Source organism: Sylvia atricapilla, chromosome 18 (assembly GCF_009819655.1).
Source record: "Sylvia atricapilla isolate bSylAtr1 chromosome 18, bSylAtr1.pri, whole genome shotgun sequence".
NCBI lineage: Eukaryota > Metazoa > Chordata > Aves > Passeriformes > Sylviidae > Sylvia > Sylvia atricapilla.
Genome location: NC_089157.1, coordinates 11,081,132 through 11,099,091, shown reverse-complemented (window position 1 = coordinate 11,099,091; position 17,960 = coordinate 11,081,132). Strand labels below are relative to the sequence as shown.

The window sequence follows — 17,960 nt, the reverse complement described above, 5'->3', positions numbered from 1 at the left end:
TTAAAGACTGATAAAAGCAACAGAGAAGATACTCGAAACTTTCAAGTAAGGTGATCACAAAATATTTAGTACTAGTAGTAGCAGATACTTCCTGAATTCTGTGATGATGCAGTTGGAACCTGAAGAATTCAGGAAATTGTTTAAAGCAATCTGTTCAAATGAAGACCCAACCCCTTGTTAATTAACTGGAGAAAATAGAGGAGGACCCCCTAAGAACATAAACAGCATGACAAATCTTGCAGAAAAAAAAGCTGAAACTGCTTTTGACTGTCGAGGAAGATCCATACAATCCAGGAATAATAATGTGTGTCCTATTTTTGCTATCAAAATGAAAGCCAGTGTTTCATTATCTTCTTTCACAGATAATTGATAAATCCAAAAGCATTTCAGTATTGCTATAAAGATAAACTTGTTAAAACACAGTAGCAGTTCACAAACACAATGCAAGTCTAAGTCCCAAATTTCCTGAGTTAATAACTTGCAGAAATAATCTTCACAAGTAAAACAAATGCAACTGACCCAGAGGCATCATCCTTAATTTGTAAACGGCTTGAAACGAAAATGTCAGGAATTAATTTGCTCTTGGCCTGTTTTTTGTTTTAATCTTGTTGATATTTGTTCATGAGGAGACTCCTTCAGTGTCTACTTTTCCATCTTTGTGAAACAGAAGAGGTGGAAAAGAGAAACAAACCCACAATGATGAGCTTAAAAAACACAAGTGATGGAAATAAAAGTATCAGGGAACAAGTCTAGAAAACCCTTTAAAAGGTAGGAAAACCATCAGTAGGTTGGATTTATGACATTTAAAGGGGAAGAGAGGAGAAGAAGTAAAGAGCCCTAAAAACCCTTTTGAGAAACAAAACCACCAAGAATTTAGGATTTCAGTTCTCTAATCCTCCTGGGCAGGATTTCAACTCGGTATTTGTGCAGATTATTTTTAGATCTATTAGTTTCCTCTGATGCATTTGATCACATGGCATTGGGGAATACACTCTATTCATTTTAACAAAGTTGATAGAATAATACAATTTCACAGATCTCAGGGTTTAGCATTTGGCAGTTATCCCTTGAATTACCCTTCAGTTATCCAAGACACCAGGTGTGGTTTGCTCCTGTTCAGTGTGTATAAACAGATAAATAAGTAAATATATGCAAAAAGTTGGGTTTGTAACACAGCACGCTTACTGAACTTAAAAACTGTAAGCACAGAGTTCAATGTCTGTGAGAGTTATTAAAGTTGCATTTCTCTAGAATTAAGTTGTGTAGTATTTTGCCCCCTTATGAAATAATTTGAGCAGAGAACACCTGAAAGGAATGCAAAATACTGGTTTTAAAAACTCAATACATTTAACTTTTGAAGATGTCTCTTCCGAGTGCAGTTAAAATGACTACCAGTGTGCAAGAAAGAAACAAGTCTCACATGTGCAGATTTCAAAGGCTCACGAAGCACCTGCATGATTCATTTTAGTTATAAATATGTTGAAGTACTGTCTATATCCAAACCTTGTGAACATCCACTTCACCGGGAAAAGAACATTGTTTCACAGATCAAGTTCAGTTAAAAATAATTACCTAACTGGCTACAAACAGAGAGGAAACAAAGTTTGCCCATTTATCTCAAAATCAACTCCTGAGTGATCTGGATTTTTTAATGTTAATCCCCAGATCTCTGCCAGTACAGGAGGGCAGTGAAGACAAACCCATCTTTCCAGCAGCCTTTTCCTCAAGAGTTTTGAGGGGAAAGATACGAAAACAAGGCAGAGGAAACCATAAGTTATTAAAGCACAAGTAACTAGAGCCAAAATAATCCCAGCTATGTGTCCTTCACAAACAGGCCTTTTGTTGCTGAAAATCAAGATTTCAACACATTTTCTGAAAACAAAAGGTGGGAAATTCTGCATGAAGCAATAATTGGGATATGAACAGCTTCAGGTGCCCATCACATCCTGCTGAAGCCCCTGAATGATCCACCCCTGACTGTGGAGCATGTGACTTCAGTATAAACACACAGCATAGATATAGGGGGAAAAAAAGAATATAAAAGACTCCCTGCATCCTTTGCAAGGTTACTTGGCACTACTGTGACATTTATAACCCAGAGAAACTAAAAAAGATCAAACATGGACTCTTTTTTTTTTACAAATATGAAAGAAGAACACAGGAAACAGAGCGGAGATAATTAATACTTCAACCATCAGCTGACAATACCCCAGAGAAACAGCCCCACATTTTAAAGGAGTACCAGGAGCCCTCAGAAGTGTCTTCTTTGCAAGATGTTACATTCCCAGCAGACCTCACAGCCCCTTTTAAACATGCTGGCTACTGTCTTACACATTCACTGTAACCTGCTTTGTATGAAATTCTGTTAAGGTACCCAGCTGTGGTTTATTTTCTCCAGAACACTGAATGGAAAACTGTGTTTCTGTGTTTTCAGAGCTCTTCTAAAATCTCTATTTCTCCTAATTTAACAATAGCACTGATTTCACTTAAATATTTTTTTTCTCCTCCATTATGAGAACAATTAGATAAGAACAGTCTTTTATGAGAAAACCAATCTTTAGCCATTTTCCTGGGAAAAAAGGATTTCAGATTCAACTCTTCAGGTAAAATCCAGGCCACAATGCCTTCACAAGCAAGGATTTGATTCCTATTAATATTTTGAGGTACATTTGTATCTTGAGACCAATCAGTAACATGGAATTGAGTGAAACACACACAATACCTCCCTCAAAGACAAGCATGACTTGCTCTGGTGACTTTCTCTGCACTACAGAACAATGTTCAATGCAATATTTTGTGCATTTCTAGTAACAGTGAATCCCTTTGAGCAGCTCTGAAAGTTTCAGCTTCAAAGGCAGAGCATCAAAATAGTGCCAGACCCTGGCCAGCCAAACACTGCTCGAGCAGGTGACAGACCACAGGTACTGCCCTAACACCACGTGATTGAAAAAAGAATCAAACTCCTCTCCAGTCACTTCCACAAGAAACTGGGAGGTTATCATTAATATTCCCTTTCTTTTCGTCACATTCAAGTGTTTTAGGTACATCAATATTAAGCCTGAGGCCTTGTTTTTATGTCCTTTTTATCTATAGATTATGAGAATATTCATTTTTGATTAATATGGATTATTGACACGGTCTTTAGCGATCTCCTTACACAACAGCCAGCAGCAGCCTCATGCAGAAAGAAGGAAGGATCTGAAGGTGAAAACAGCAATTTAAACCCCCAGCAGTGCTGAGAAACGACGAGCTGACTTACATGATGATCCTCCTGTTGAGGAACCAGTATTTCCGCCGGTGCCTGTCGTAGCCGATGGGCTCGTGGCGGATGTAGGGTTTGTTTTTTTGGATTTCAGCCACACAGTCAGTCACTCCAGGCACCTTGTGTGCCACGCACACCTCGCACTGCCACTCGTCCTCGGGCACCTCCTCCAGAGGGGGCTTCACACACTCCAGGTGGTAAACGGCCGAGCAAGTCTCACAGCAAAGCAAATCCCCGAGTTTGTGACAGACCCTACAGTGATCATCGTACTGAATGACACCTTCTGACATTAGCTCCTCACGCGCAATGTTTGTGGTAAGGAACTGATCCACTAAGAACTGCAGGACTTTGATTTTATTCTCTACTGGTCCATAAGGATAGTCCTCAGTCTCTTGGTAAGGAAGAACATGATGGTATTCCTTGTCACTCTCACAATATACCCGCAGGACCTCTGGCCACGTCATTCCATCTATGAAATACAAAGTGGAATTAACGCTATCTTTGAGGTCAGCGGGTCCAAAGGTAGTATTTGAAGTGTCTTCTTCACGTAAAACTGCTTTTAACAGCACTATATGCATCTCTGCCATAAGTGTGCACTGCTCTTGACTTACCAGAGCTGCACAGAAGTCCTCAAAACGAAAAGGAGAGAGGCGCAAAACAGTGCCAAAGTTCCTTAGTACCTCATAGATGGCAATAACATTCATTATATGCTCACTAGGCACCATTAAGTCCTCTGAGGATTTAGGGAACTCCAAGGGTGGGATATCTTTTTCTTCCAGTATTGGAGAACGAGGACGATGTGCTCTTTGTCTTCTCCTACCTGGAATAAAAAAACAACAGTAAGAATTCTGCTGTTTCACGGGTCAACACATGTTTAAAGATCTATCATCAATCACTGTGTTAACGTTCTGAACTAATGCAAATTAAGGCTTCACAAGCTTCACAGTTATATAAATGTGTTAACTCAGCTAACCATCTCATACTTTAACTAACAGTATGAAAATATGACACAAGATATCTGAAGTTTTGCTTTAGACACATACAGGAATTGCAATTCCCATACAATATACATCTACTGAAGCTTTAAAATGAAACCTAGAAATGTAATTGTTTAAACTACTTAAAAAGAAAGACATTTCCCTGCAGCCAAAATAGTATTTTTTCTCATTTTTATTCAGCATGACTAGTTTAAACATCAAGCTCCAAACAGATATTTGGTATTAATGATTGCAAGTTATTCTCCTGTATAGCAAGGGCATCCAGGAAAGCTCATTTCCAGCAGATGTTTTAGGAGATCAATTTCAACCAAATTAATACAAAAGGGCACCTAAAGCACGCTGCTCACTGCTTTCTAACTAGAATATTTCTCCTGACTACCTACAAACCAAGGCTAGAAGGTAAATGTGATGTTTTACGGAAATATTTCAAAAATTCTCAGTTTCTCAAAACAAACAAAAACCTATCCTCAATGCTTCAATAAAACAGGAGCCAGAGCCACAGAATGAGGAGGCAAAATTAGAGAAGGACAAAGTTTTGCCAATAAAAGATAATCTAAAAAGCTGTTTTACTATCTAAAAGAAAAGACAGCGAGCATAATTTATTCAGTCTCAGCTGCCAATTCAGATAAGATGCTACACTTCCTTCCCTTGGATTCCACCATCCTTGATGCCAAGCAAAAGGAAAAACAAAACAGGAAAGTTTTTGTAAACGACACTACCTGACAGATGAACTATTTTAATCTTCTATCAAAATAACCAGCTACATGCAACTATTTCTCAGCTATCAGTTCAAAGTTTTAGATGGACTCATTAAACTGACTTCCCTCTATAGAAAAAAACAAGTTTAAAAAAATCTCATAAAACATAAGACATCATAAAACATCCCATAAAACATCACCTAGGATTAATCCAAGAACTGAGATGAAAACCAGTTTTAGATCCTCTTACTAAGCCTACTAATATTCTGGTCAACAACTAAATTTCAAAATTATCCACTGTCCAGAGACAAGTGTCAGCAGGATGCACAGAGAAAATCCAAAGAAAAACTGCAGCTATCCACAGCAGCCATTTCCCACAGACACCTCATTAAAATGGGACATGTATTAAATTTTGTGTGTTCTGACACTGAGGAGTGACACAACCAATAGTCTGGAATTTTAAGATTCACATTCACAATCTCTTAACCAAATTCTGCACGTAACAGACCTCCCCAAAAACTGGTTCTAGGAAATTAGGAGAGAAAGTGAGTTCCAGTCAGCATGGATGTTACCATTAAATGGAAATGGATCTCTGTGGCATTTGTTCAACACACCCTACTCCCTTGGATACTCCCAGAAATACAGAAAATAAGTCTAATGTGGGAGAAAACCTCCTAAGGCAGATCCTGCTGAACCTGATCACCATCATTAAAACATTAATGCACTGAAAAGGGGGAAAAAAAGTTACCAGAAAGAAAAACTATCTCAAAGAAACATCTTGATACGCAACAAATGATTCCAGAAAAAGAAATCAGCCCTTAGACTGGTATGGCAAGAAGGCACCAGACACAGTTCTCCTTTCTAATGTTAAAGAATGAAATCTTAGACAACAAATTACACACCCAAACAATACAGAAGATGAACTGCAAGATGTTTCCATTACAGAAGTAACAAGTCAACCTCATCTGTGGGTAAAAATAACTTTCCAAGTTTAGTGAAGTTAGAGTTCTGACTGTGGAAAATGAAGGAATGCTCCTATGACTGTCTTCCAACATGCCTCTGCACTAATCAGTGGAAAATGTTTAATCATGGCAAACACACAAAGACAAAGGAGCTCCACAGCCAGGCACACAGCGAGTGCTCTCTAGATTAAACTCAACTTTTCTATTACCATGATCCAAAATCATATATACATAAACCACAGCTGGTTTAATTAAAAGACCCCAAAGCAAAAGGAGACTCTCACACAATAAACTACTTTGGGGTCCTGGTTGGCCCTGCAGGACAACACCACCAGCACAGAACAGAGACTCTGGAATCACTGATGGCCCTCACAGAGGCCAAATACCACAAAGGCCAGCAGAGCCATCAACCAGGATGATTTCTGCAGCAGAAAAATGTGTCTGTCACACAGTAAAGCCATAAAACAGCCCTTCAAATAGAGAGCAGCAGGGACGTTAACCCTGCTCTACCTGAATTAATGAGACCTGACAAATCCCCCCAGTAATTTCAGACAAAAATAAACCAGAGTGAAGGACCACTGCTGGAAAAAACCAGACTCCAAATAGCAATTTTGCTGATGTCTCCTTCACACGAGATAATTATGGTATGGAATCACAAAACCATCAAGGTTGGAAACACCTTCAAGATCAAGTCCAACCATCTCAGCCCCACCACCACGTTCTCAAGTGACACATCCACATGTCAGGACACCTCCAGGGGTGGTGACCTACACCACCTTCCTGAGCAGCCTGTCCCAGTGCCTTATCACCCTTCAGCAAAAAACCCTTCCAAACAGATAAACTAAACATCCACCTATGCAACTTCAGGCCACTTGTGTATTTGTCACATGAAATTAATAGGGGACTAAACCCCAGGACTCTAAAACAAGGCATTCCTGATGTGTTCTGAAGAAGTTAACCTCTAACACTTCCTCTTACAAAGGAAGCACATTGGTACAACCAGAGATCTAGAAGCAATGTGTTATCAGGATATAAATGTGTCATAACAGCATAATAGAGAACTGTACTTCGGTGCAAGCATTAGTCACACAATTCCATCTCCTACTTAAATCAATTTATGTATTGTCATGTTTGCTTTGGTATAGAGAACAGGAATTTCAGAAGCAATAATAAAACAGACAATAGGAAAAGCAGACTGCATTATAAAATGTGTGCTTCGTTTGTGTTAGGCCTCACAGTTGCAGCACATTACATTATTATGCACCTTGACACTCCCCACCCACACTGGGAACCACACATCACAGCTCCAGAGCACAAATAATTTCTCTTTTCGGACACTGAACTGCTCTGAACAATTCTCAACTAAATATAAACTGGTTTCCAGAGCTAAAAAAGGCAAGTATTCAAGGATGCAGAATATTTTCGAAAGAAACTGTATTTTTTTTTTTAATGACTTGATGGCACAGCATTTAAAATCTTTTTTAATGCCTTTTTTTTTCTTTCCAATTTCGCTTTCAACTTGTTATTAATATTCTCTGCACTGGGGTTGAAGAGAATTTGAAGTTGAGGACAGAGTCACAAAGTGTGGTTTGGAAATTCAGAAATTCCAAGCAATTTGTGCTTAAATGTATTACTGGCCAGTACATCACCTGTCATCTCAAGAAATACTCAGGTGCCTTTAAAAAAACCCTCAAAAGCCCAAAGTAACAAACCCAAGCACTCTAAAAATCTCCAGTGAAAAGGATGGACATTCTCTGCCAAGGTGCTCATAAATCTTGAAGCACTGCAAGCGGCTGCTGAACTGAAATTAAAAGTGCAGGTCAATGGAACATGATATAATGGTGCCAAAGTACAACAAGTCTCTTTTCTGAGCAGAAATGTTGGTATTTTCCTGGTTGGGTGGCTAACCTTTCTTCAGTGCTGATTTTTCAGTGTGCTGACAACCCACACAGCTCGCCCTGCTTTGGAGCAGTTCCACCTCCTGTGTGAGGGTTTCTGAAGATCACAGTCCATGTTTACCCAACTGTGCCTCACACACACACGCAAAAACACCCCTCAAATGCTGAAAAATGTCTCCCTACAATGAGCACGTACAATTTTTCAAGCTCTTCTCTTTCGAGAACAATCTCTTCCATGAGGAAAGTGGGCCAATATTTAAATTCAACCTTCAGTGGCAGACACAAAAACCCACCGTCCAACAAAGAACTCTGGCCACTTCAAACATTTTAGCTTAAATTACTTTAGAGATACTAGGGTTGGACAATCTTTTTTTTTTTTTTTTACTTGTCATTTGTCAAGGATTTGGGCCCCACAGAGAATTTTAGTTTCAGACAGAAATTGCAGTGTGTACTGTTTTAACTCCAAAAGCATCAAGAGGGCTGCAGAGCAGGTGCACTGGCAACTTACTTCTCCTTTAAGCACCACCACCAGACTGACCAGACTTCAAACTGAATTGTCACGTAACTACTCTAAATTCAAGAAAACTACTCTCTATTTACCCACACTGAAGTTTCCCAAAACATACTCCAGTTTTATTACATGCAAATTAGATACTTCTGAGATCGTTTCTGCAAGTTAACCAAGTCTCTGAATCAAATTTCACCTTCAAGTTTGAGGCAGCACAAAGGCAGGAAATGTCCACTTCTACAGCACTCAAATTCCACAGCTTTATTTGGTGGAAAAAAATCGATTTGCCAATAGCCTCCTGGGCTATTGACAGGGTCCAGATCCCCTGGAGTGTTGGTGCACTACATTTCTATCTAACATAAGCTTCTTTTAAATGGCAACTCCTCCGTGGTTGCCTCTTCCAAGTGCTAAAGCAGTCTGCAGTGGTTACCTGGCCCTGTTTGAAATTCTCTAGTTGAAGAGCTGCCTGTAATTAAGATTAAAGAGTAAACAATTCTATTCCCATGGCACATTTAATTACAGATACTGATAATTGTAGTCTACACTTAGGATAATCTGCTAAAATAATTTATTTTACAAATTTAAGCAAACACACTAATGGTATTTGAAATAAAACAAGAAACAGTCTGAACACCCAAAACCAGAATTTACTTTAAAAACTCAAAGCACTGCTTTATTTTTTTCATTTGTATCTATTCAACCAACTTGGTTCAAATACTGACCCTTTCAGAATTTAGAAATTAAAAAGAGTTTAAAAAGACCAAAAAAACTTATCTCCATTTTCATTCACGGACTGCAAGAAGAAAAGGGAAAGTCACATCTACTCTTTACCACAGACAAATAGAGAATTTAAACTACTTTAGCCATCTTTAACACATCTGCTGGTTAATGGAAACAGAGTATCTGAATTAACTACAGACATCAGTGTCCAGAATACAGAAAGACTGTATCACCACTAAATATGACTTTGATGCTCTTCAGCTTCAGTTCTATTCAACCCCCATCCACATGCAGGCTAAGAAAACCCACAAAAATCCAGTTTTGCCCTGTCTCACTGATGTTAAATATCCCTCTCCTCCAGCAAACACAGACTCTCATCTCAGCCCAAAATATTTCAGATTTCAGGTAGACTAGTGGATGGTCCTACAAAACAAATATTCTGCCAGAAGCACTGTCTGGGCTCTGGCAGGGACACCGTGGTGGCTGCATTGGTCTGGCCTAAAAAACAAACACTGCTTCCAGTCTCTCTTGATCTGAAAATTCACCAGTGGTCTCATTTCAGTTCTCAGAACTTTCTCTTCCTCATCATTTCTCAGCACCTGGGCTCTGGCTCAGAGCTCCTGCTCACAGTTGCCATGGAGAGGATGAGCTTGGTGGGAGCATTGGGGAGAGAAAAGAGACCCAGGAGCTTCAGAAACTCCAGCAACGTGTCACAGGAGAGGGAAAACAGAGAACAGACCCCCACCCCTCCGGTCACACTGCACTAACTGACCCCACAAAAGACTTTCAATTTTCCACCCCCCTCAAAAAAAGTTTAAATTTTGGCTTCAAGTTCCACAAGCCAAGTCCAACCACACGACTCTTACATGAAAGTCCATCTTTAGTAAAGTAGAACTGGGCTGGTTTTGTTTTCCAGACCATGAGTCACTGCACAAACTTTTCACCATAAAGACCAGCTGGCAGTTATATACGATGTCCTGGGAGCAAGAGCACTCCTGAGGGAAGGTGCCTCTCCTACATCTTCCTTCCTCCTGGAAACTTTGCCTTTTCCCTGCCCTCAAACTCCCTGAGACCCTCCTGTTTTGGTTTGGTTTGAATGAACACACATTTGCTGTCCCATATTATTGCTCTGCACCAGGCACGCCTCAGTAACACATGAGTTTTTGTTAGGTGTCACTGAGAAAACTGCAAACAGTTGAAAATGTGTAAAAGAACCTTTTTCTGATGTTCTTTCCTTCCTTTCACAGCAGAATGCAGAAACTGGGTAGAGCTGCATGTTTGCCACAGCAATATCCAAACTGGTTCTTTAATTAAAAGTCAACCTCTTGGGAGAACATTTGCTCTGCTTCCACCAAAGAAAAAACAGCAGTAATATGAATGGGTTTAACATAAAATAAGAATATATTATGAAAAGCAGTGCCAAAATAGAAAAATCTAAATCCTTTTCTTTGGATGGGCTAAAATTAAAGGCTTTGACTTTTACAAAACACTTTCTTCCCTTTTAAAAATGCCAACATGATAATCATGTTTCTAATATTCACAAGTCAAATATTCTCTTCGAGAAAAAAAATCTGAAATAATAAGATGCATTTGGAACTACTTGTAGATGCAGTTTCAATTTGAATATTACTCTGCAGTAATCACACCTAACCCGAATTTATTTATTTAGTCTGGAGAAAAGAAAAAATCAGCCATAAATAAAACTTATAAACTAAACTAACATTAAAAATGAGGCATTCCAAGCACCTTCCAAAAGAGCTTTGGAAGTTGAAACACAAAATAAAAAATCACTGATTATTAGGCTAGATCCTGAGTGCACTCACATCACACAAATTCTCACACATGTTCCTAAGGAAAGTCTGACTCCTGCCTTGTCTTGTACAAAAGTAAATCTTTATGTTCTTCTAAAACTGTAAAACTTTTGGCTGCCTTTTTTTTTTTTTTTTTTTCAGTTTGCACACCAAAAGCAGTACACTTTTAAATCAAATGAGGGTTCTTGACTGATTTAAAATAAGAATTGAATTTCCCAACATTATGGCCATCAGCACTCCCTCAGGAGCCAGGAATACAACCCCTCCAATGTTCTATGGAACCAGTTGAATTTGGATAACTAATGCAAATGCAAGACATGCAGCAGGTGAGATCAGTCTGAGGAGGACACAGAGGCACAACCCTTTTGTGCCTAGAACTCTGGCAAAGAAAAAAACCCAACAACAAAACCCACAGGTAGCACCAACAAAATTATTGCCAGGAACTGTTAGACAATTTCTTGGGACACACTCAGAATAAGCTGTAACTAATTTAAGAAGTTAGTGAGGCCTGAGAGCCAGCCCCAACCCACTAAAATCCACATTTATTCACCCTACACCTGTTTCTATGCAACACAGTGAGCACTTACAGAATTTTCCTGCACACCCAGAAAAAGTTTGCTGGATAAAGTCATCAGCAGCCCACTACCTTTCACTACACAGATACTTTGATAAGGGCCAGGTATTTGCTGCTCAGAGCTTCTGAGGTGACTGACAAAGCTCCCTTCAGATAAGCTGCCAATTTACAAGTCAATGCAGCAGGATCACCCTCAGATTTACTCCTCTGGCCTTCTACACAAGTTCTTTGTGAAGAATCATCTCCTACATTTTTCAGGACTGGCCTGAGACCGGTGATCCTTCCCTCCAGAGCACAAACCAAAGGGCAGATCACTAATTGGTAAAACAAGAGCATGCCAGTTTAATGTGGAGAAGAGGGGACCGCAGGTAAGATGTTTGGGAGGCTGGTAAATCTTCTCCCACGGCAGACAAAAGAGGCTGCATATCTTAATGTCATATCTCAGTGTCTCCACTCACACAATTCTTCAAGAGCATGAAAACGTGTTCAGAGGAAAAATTACTACACACACACACCAAATGCAGCACCTGGTTCCCAGCTAAATTCCTTCACTCTGAGTAGAAAAGCACACTGTGAAATAACTGGTTAAGAGAAGCAATGGTCAATCCCTGCAAATGCTCAGACAAGTAAAATCCAACTAAAAGTATTACTTCATGTATTTTTAAAATAAATATTTTGTCTCCCAACTCCAGTGTTGTGTATTTGTTTGTTTGACAGACTGATGATAATCTCTGCTGAAATCCAGATGTATAGCTCTTCCTAAAACCAGTTTTCTAATGAAGAAAAATCAATAAACAAAACATTAAGGACTTCGAGGCATCCTGATTAAACCCTTCTCTCAAAATTCTGCAACATATGAATAATACTTAGTAACTATAATGCAACAGTGACAATCCTCAAGTGGACAGGGAATGGCAAAAAATGCTTAGTGATACAAGATATACAGGATACCTCTCCCAACAGTTCATCCACCTGCTGGGGATGCACAGGGGTGAGAGGGAAGGGACATTACACACATGCAAAATCCCTCTACCAAAAGCACATTCAAAAGAATAATAATAAAAAAAAATTGTTATTCACAAAGTATGTTTTTAGTGTACCATGACTAAGTGGTATATTAAAGACATTTTATCTTTTCTAAGGTTCTGCTTCTTTAAATCATTAATAATATTATTTTATATAATAATAATAATAATTTTTACTATCATATTATAGTAGAAAGCACTCCTACATCTAAGTTCAAGATAAATCATAAGCTCCCCATGAGAGCACAAAACCTGAGGCTTGCTTGGCCAGAGACACTGCTCTGTAATCTTTAATTCATTGTTCAATGCTAAGTTAGAAGAGACTGAATGAAGTCCATCCCCCATGTAAGTGGGATGTGATTCACGTGTAAAAGCTTGGCTGGCAGGAGACTTTGACTGGATGGCAATTATTCAATACCCTGCTCTCAAAACCACTCCTGAGCCCCTCAGAGCACATCCTGAAAGTGGCTGTAACTCAGGCTGCACTCACCGAGGGAAGGTAAAGGGACAAGGATGGTTCATCATCTCTTCTGCTAAAAACCCTGCACAGTTCTGTCAGGAGCCACCCGGAGCCAAGGGAGGAGACGCTCCTCGGAGCCCTGCAGCTCAGGAACTTGGTCACTGTGTTACATTCGCCTGGCTCCAAGACAAGGACATGAAATAACCCCTCCCCTGGATCTAAACACAGCTAAGGACAACTCTGGAGCTCCAAGAGCTCTGGAGCCCCTGAGGACAGCAGAGACACAGCCCTGCCCTGCTCTGCCCTGCTCCAGAGGTCAGAGCAGGGCAGATAGAACTATAACAGAGATATTGATGGGACACAACCCCCAAACTATAACTATAACAGAGATATTGATGGGACACAACCCCCAAACTCTAACAGAGATATTGATGGGACACAGCCCTGCCCTGCCCTGCTCCAGACACAGAGACACTGATGGGACACAAACCCTGCTCTGCTCTGCCCTGCTCCAGACAGAGACACTGATGGGACACAAACCCTGCTCTGCTCTGCCCTGCTCCAGGCACACAGACACTGATGGGACACAAACCCTGCCCTGCTCCAGACACAGAGACACTGATGGGACACAAACCCTGCCCTGCTCCAGACACAGAGACACTGATGGGACACAACCCTGCTCTGCTCTGCCCTGCTCCAGACACAGAGACACTGATGGGACACAGCCCTGCCCTGCTCCAGACACAGAGACACTGATGGGACACAAACCCTGCTCTGCCCTGCTCCAGACACTGATGGGACACAGCTCTGCCCTGCTCCAGGCACAGAGACACTGATGGGACACAAACCCTGCTCCAGACACAGAGACACTGATGGGACACAGCTCTGCCCTGCTCCAGACACAGAGACACTGATGGGACACAGCTCTGCCCTGCTCCAGACACTGATGGGACACAGCTCTGCCCTGCCCAGCAGCGCTGCTCTCCTCAGTTAAATCCTGACAACACTTGGAATTCCATCAGTGCCACCCCTGCACAGCCCAAAGCAGGTGCTGGTCCACGGTGAGCTGCTGGAATGAAAAGTTGGTACTTCCTTTGCAGAAGGACAAGAGCAGTGTAGGAGAGAGACCTTCAGACAAACGCTGAACTCTTAATGAGAACCACCAGTAAACTGCCAAAATAACACCACAAACGTCTTAACTATCAACAACTCAGTACGGAGAAAAAGAACCTAAGGATAAAAATGCTTACGTTTATACGTCTGTTAAGAAAGTTAACTGAAATCATCCTGACCAAGTGAGAAATAAACAGATAAATTATCAACGTGGTTTCTGATACACCTAAATACCACATAAAACCTGTCTCTGCTTGTACAACAATGCACAGAGAGCTGCCTTCTGATTTGCCAAAACACTTAGCACATTTGGAAAATGGCATACACCCATTCTCTGCAGAACTCATTCTAAACCTGGATGCTCATGTAAAAAATATTATCCTGACCTAGCCAGTTAAAATCATAAAAATATTATTTCCCTGACATAAGCACTCCCAAAAAAGTAATGAAAATGAAAGTTATTAGAACTAAGCAGAAAATAGAGAGTTAAAAGTCAGGAGAGTACATTAGAGCTTTTTTTCTTCTGTGAAGCCAGATATCAATCTTTACTAAAAAAAAAATCAATTTGATTGCAGCACATTCCTTCGACAGGTAAACTAACATCTTTTAAAAATTATCTCTAAATAAATTTAGTAATGTATGTACTTATTGTGATTCATTTAGGTTCTGGAGCATATGGATATAAGTTTTAAAAAAAATATATAGACAAACACACAGAGCTTTTTAAAGTACTATCATGAAGTCACAGAATGAGCTGATACCATTAACTCACCAAAATAAAAACAAATGACACATTTAGCAGCCAGTACTTCCTCCCTTTAAAAAGCCATCAGCTAACTACTCGGAACTACATTCCTTTTTTAATTAAGATGCAATGCGTTCACACCAACAACCTGTTCCTCCCCCCTTCCAAACTGGCCAGACACTGGAACAGCAGCGGTGCCTGCCATCCTACAGCCCAAATCATACCAGGCTGTCGAGAAGTTGAAGTACTCTCCTGATTCAGAGAGTTTAAAAAAAAAAATAAATTCTAAGATTGAACTCCATTCTAGAACGAGTTCAAATAAATCCAAAGTGCTCAAGTTTAAATAAAAGAATTTTTGAAGCTTGGTGAATGAACCAATTAAGGACAAACATAAATGCAGGCCTTAAAAATTTCCTAAATTTTCCACTAGAATTAAAAAAAAAGGAAAAAAAATCACAAATACGTTTAATGAATTTTAACCCCAACGTGAGTTTTATAGGTTACCATATCTTAAGATAACCGCGGTATTTAAATGTAAGACCTCCGACTCAACCTCCACCTTTGAATCTTTGTGTTAAACTGGGTTGACATCCTTGCAATGAGGCCCTGTGCACTTTTCCCCAAACTCCAACAATGCAATCTCCATTTTGAACAATGCACCTAATTTCCCTCCTTGGAAAGCTACTTTTGTTTTAAAGCCAGTAAATCTTGGATCCAGTTATAGCTCTGATCGCAAGAGCCTGAAAATTCTCCGTGTTCGCAGGTTTTTGGTTTTTTAAGCCACCTCAACTCACATGCGCTTCCTTTCCTTTCACCATCAAGTTGTATCTGCAGGCACAAGCCAGCCCTTCCCGTATTTAATCGAAAAGATCCCTTCGCAAGGCATGCCTCTCCTTCCCCTTGTTTTTATATTTAAAGCGAATGCTCCGCACCACTTCTGACATTGTTTGCGGCACGTCCTGGCGGATCGCGCCTTTCTGCGGCCACCAGGTTCCCCAGGAATATCGGCAGAGCATCCCCTTGCTGCAGCCAGCGCCGCCCGCCCTCCCCGCTCCTCTCGGGGATGGTTTGTGAGCATCCCCCGGTGCTCCCCGGGGTTATGTGCACAGCCCCGTCCCCGGCAGCGCATCTCTCCCATCCGAGCGCGGAGCGTATCTGCCGACCCACAGGGAGCGTGTGGGGCGCGCTCGGCTCGCGTGGGTTCGCCCACGGACTCTCTACCTGGGGTGCTGCTGTAGGTGCTGTGGCTCCTGAAGCTGCTCTCAGTGCAATAACTGGCGTCGTCTTCATCCTCCATCTCTTCGGGGTAGTCGGAGTCGTCGTCGTCCTCCTCCTCCATTATCTCCTCCTCTTCTTCCTCCTCGGAGTCCTGGTTATCCTCGGGGTCTCCCTCCTCCTCCTCCTCCTCGGACACCATGCTCTCCTCCTCCTCCTCCTCGCTCTCATGATCGTCGTACACCACTTTGCTGATGCTCCTCCTGGACGAGGCAGCCCTGCCTTGGCTGTTGCAGCTGCCTCCTGCGCCTCCTCCTCCTCCCCCTGCTCCCGCGGCCCCGGCCCTGCCCCTGCCCTTACCGCCGCTGCCTCCCCCGCCGGGGGTGCCGCCGCCGCCGCCGCCCGCCTTCCTCTTGCCGCCCCCCCTGGGCGAGGCGGCGGCGGGCGGCGAGGCCTGGGCAGCGGCGGCTCCCTTCTGCTTGGGCCCCGCCGTCTCCGCCTGGGCCGCGGCCGCCCACCTGCCGCGGCTGCTGCCGCGCTGCCGGGAGCGCAGCCCGCCGATGGGGCCCGCCGGGGCCGGGGCGCTCGCCGGAGCGGCGGCCGCCGCCGGCTGCTGCTGCTTGGGCGGCCTGCCGCGCCGGCCCCGCATCGCTGGGCGCTGGCCGAGGGGGAAGGGAGGGGAAGGGCGGCTCGGGAGGGCGCTCGGAGTCCGGACAGGCGGCTACGGGCGAGCTCCGCGGCCCGCGGAGGGCGCGGGGCCGGGGCGGGGGGGGGCCGGGCCGAGCGGGCCGCGGCTCAACGCGAATCGCCGGCGCCCCGCTCCGGATCGCCGCCGGCCGCCATCTTGTTCCCCGCCTGCGCCTCGGCCGCTCCGCGCTGACTGGGGGAAGCGGCAGCAGGCCCCGAGCGCCTCACGTGACCGCCGCGCCCGCCGCCGCCGCCAGGGGGCGCGCCCGCCGCCGCCGTGAGGGGAGCGCCGCGACGGGGCGGCCCCGCGACCGCCGGAGGACCCGGCAGCGACACCGACAGCGAGCCCGGCACTGACACCGAGCCCGGCACCGACACCGAGCCCGGCACCGGCACCGACACCGAGCCCGGCACCGACACCGAGCCCGGCACCGAACCCGGCACCGACACTGAACCCGGCACCGACACCGAACCCGGCACCGACACTGAGCCCGGTACCGACACCGAGCCCGGCACCGGCACCGAACCCGGCACCGGCACCGAACCCGACACCGAACCCGGCACCGACACCGACACCGAGCCCGGCACCGACACCGAGCCCGGCACCGACACCGAACCGGGGCGAGCCCGAACTCGGCACCGACACCGAACCGGGGCGAGCCCGAACTCGGCACCCACCGCCGACCCCCGGTACCGACCGCCGACCCCGGCACCGACACCGAACCTGGGGCGAGCCCGAACTCGGCACTCACCGCCGACCCCGGTACCGACATCGGCCCCCGGTACCGACATCGGCCCCTGGTATCGACATCGGCCCCTGGTACCGACATCAAACCCTGGTATCGACATCGACCCCCGGTACCGACATCGGCCCCCGCTACCGACAGCGGCCCCCGGTACCGACATCGGCCCCCGGTACCAACATCGGCCCCCGGTACCGACAGCGGCCCCTGGTACCGACATCGACCCCCGGTACCGACAGCGGCCCCCGCTACCGACAGCGGCGCCGACCCCCAAGGCGAGTCCGAGCCCGGCGCCGAGCGCAGGCACTGGCCCCGCTCCTCGGCCCTTTTTGCTCTGAGGGTCCCTTCCCCTCCGCCGGCAGCCGGCTCCAGCCCCGGCCCGGCTCACGGCCCCTCAGCCGGCCCTCCCCGGACTCACCCTCTCCCCACACCGGGGTCGCTGGGCCCACGGCCGGGTCTCGCCCCGAGGGAGCCCCCGGGCCCCGAGGGAGCCGCTGTGGGCGAGGTGCGGGCAGGGGCTGCCCGCGGGGGTCTCCATTCC

The 17,960-nt window shown here is 44.4% G+C and overlaps 1 protein-coding gene across 1 annotated transcript in view; it reads right to left on the bottom strand.

Annotated features, from left to right (window-relative positions):
- BPTF (bromodomain PHD finger transcription factor) overlaps window positions 1-16,832 on the bottom strand; it is a 53,393-nt gene extending 36,561 nt beyond the window's left edge. Inside the window, 2 exon segments of the mRNA XM_066332356.1 lie at window positions 3,260-4,082; window positions 15,996-16,832. Coding sequence (XP_066188453.1) covers window positions 3,260-4,082; window positions 15,996-16,638 — 1,466 coding nt within the window. The 5' untranslated portion in view covers window positions 16,639-16,832.
- Between the last annotated feature and the right edge of the window lie 1,128 nt (window positions 16,833-17,960).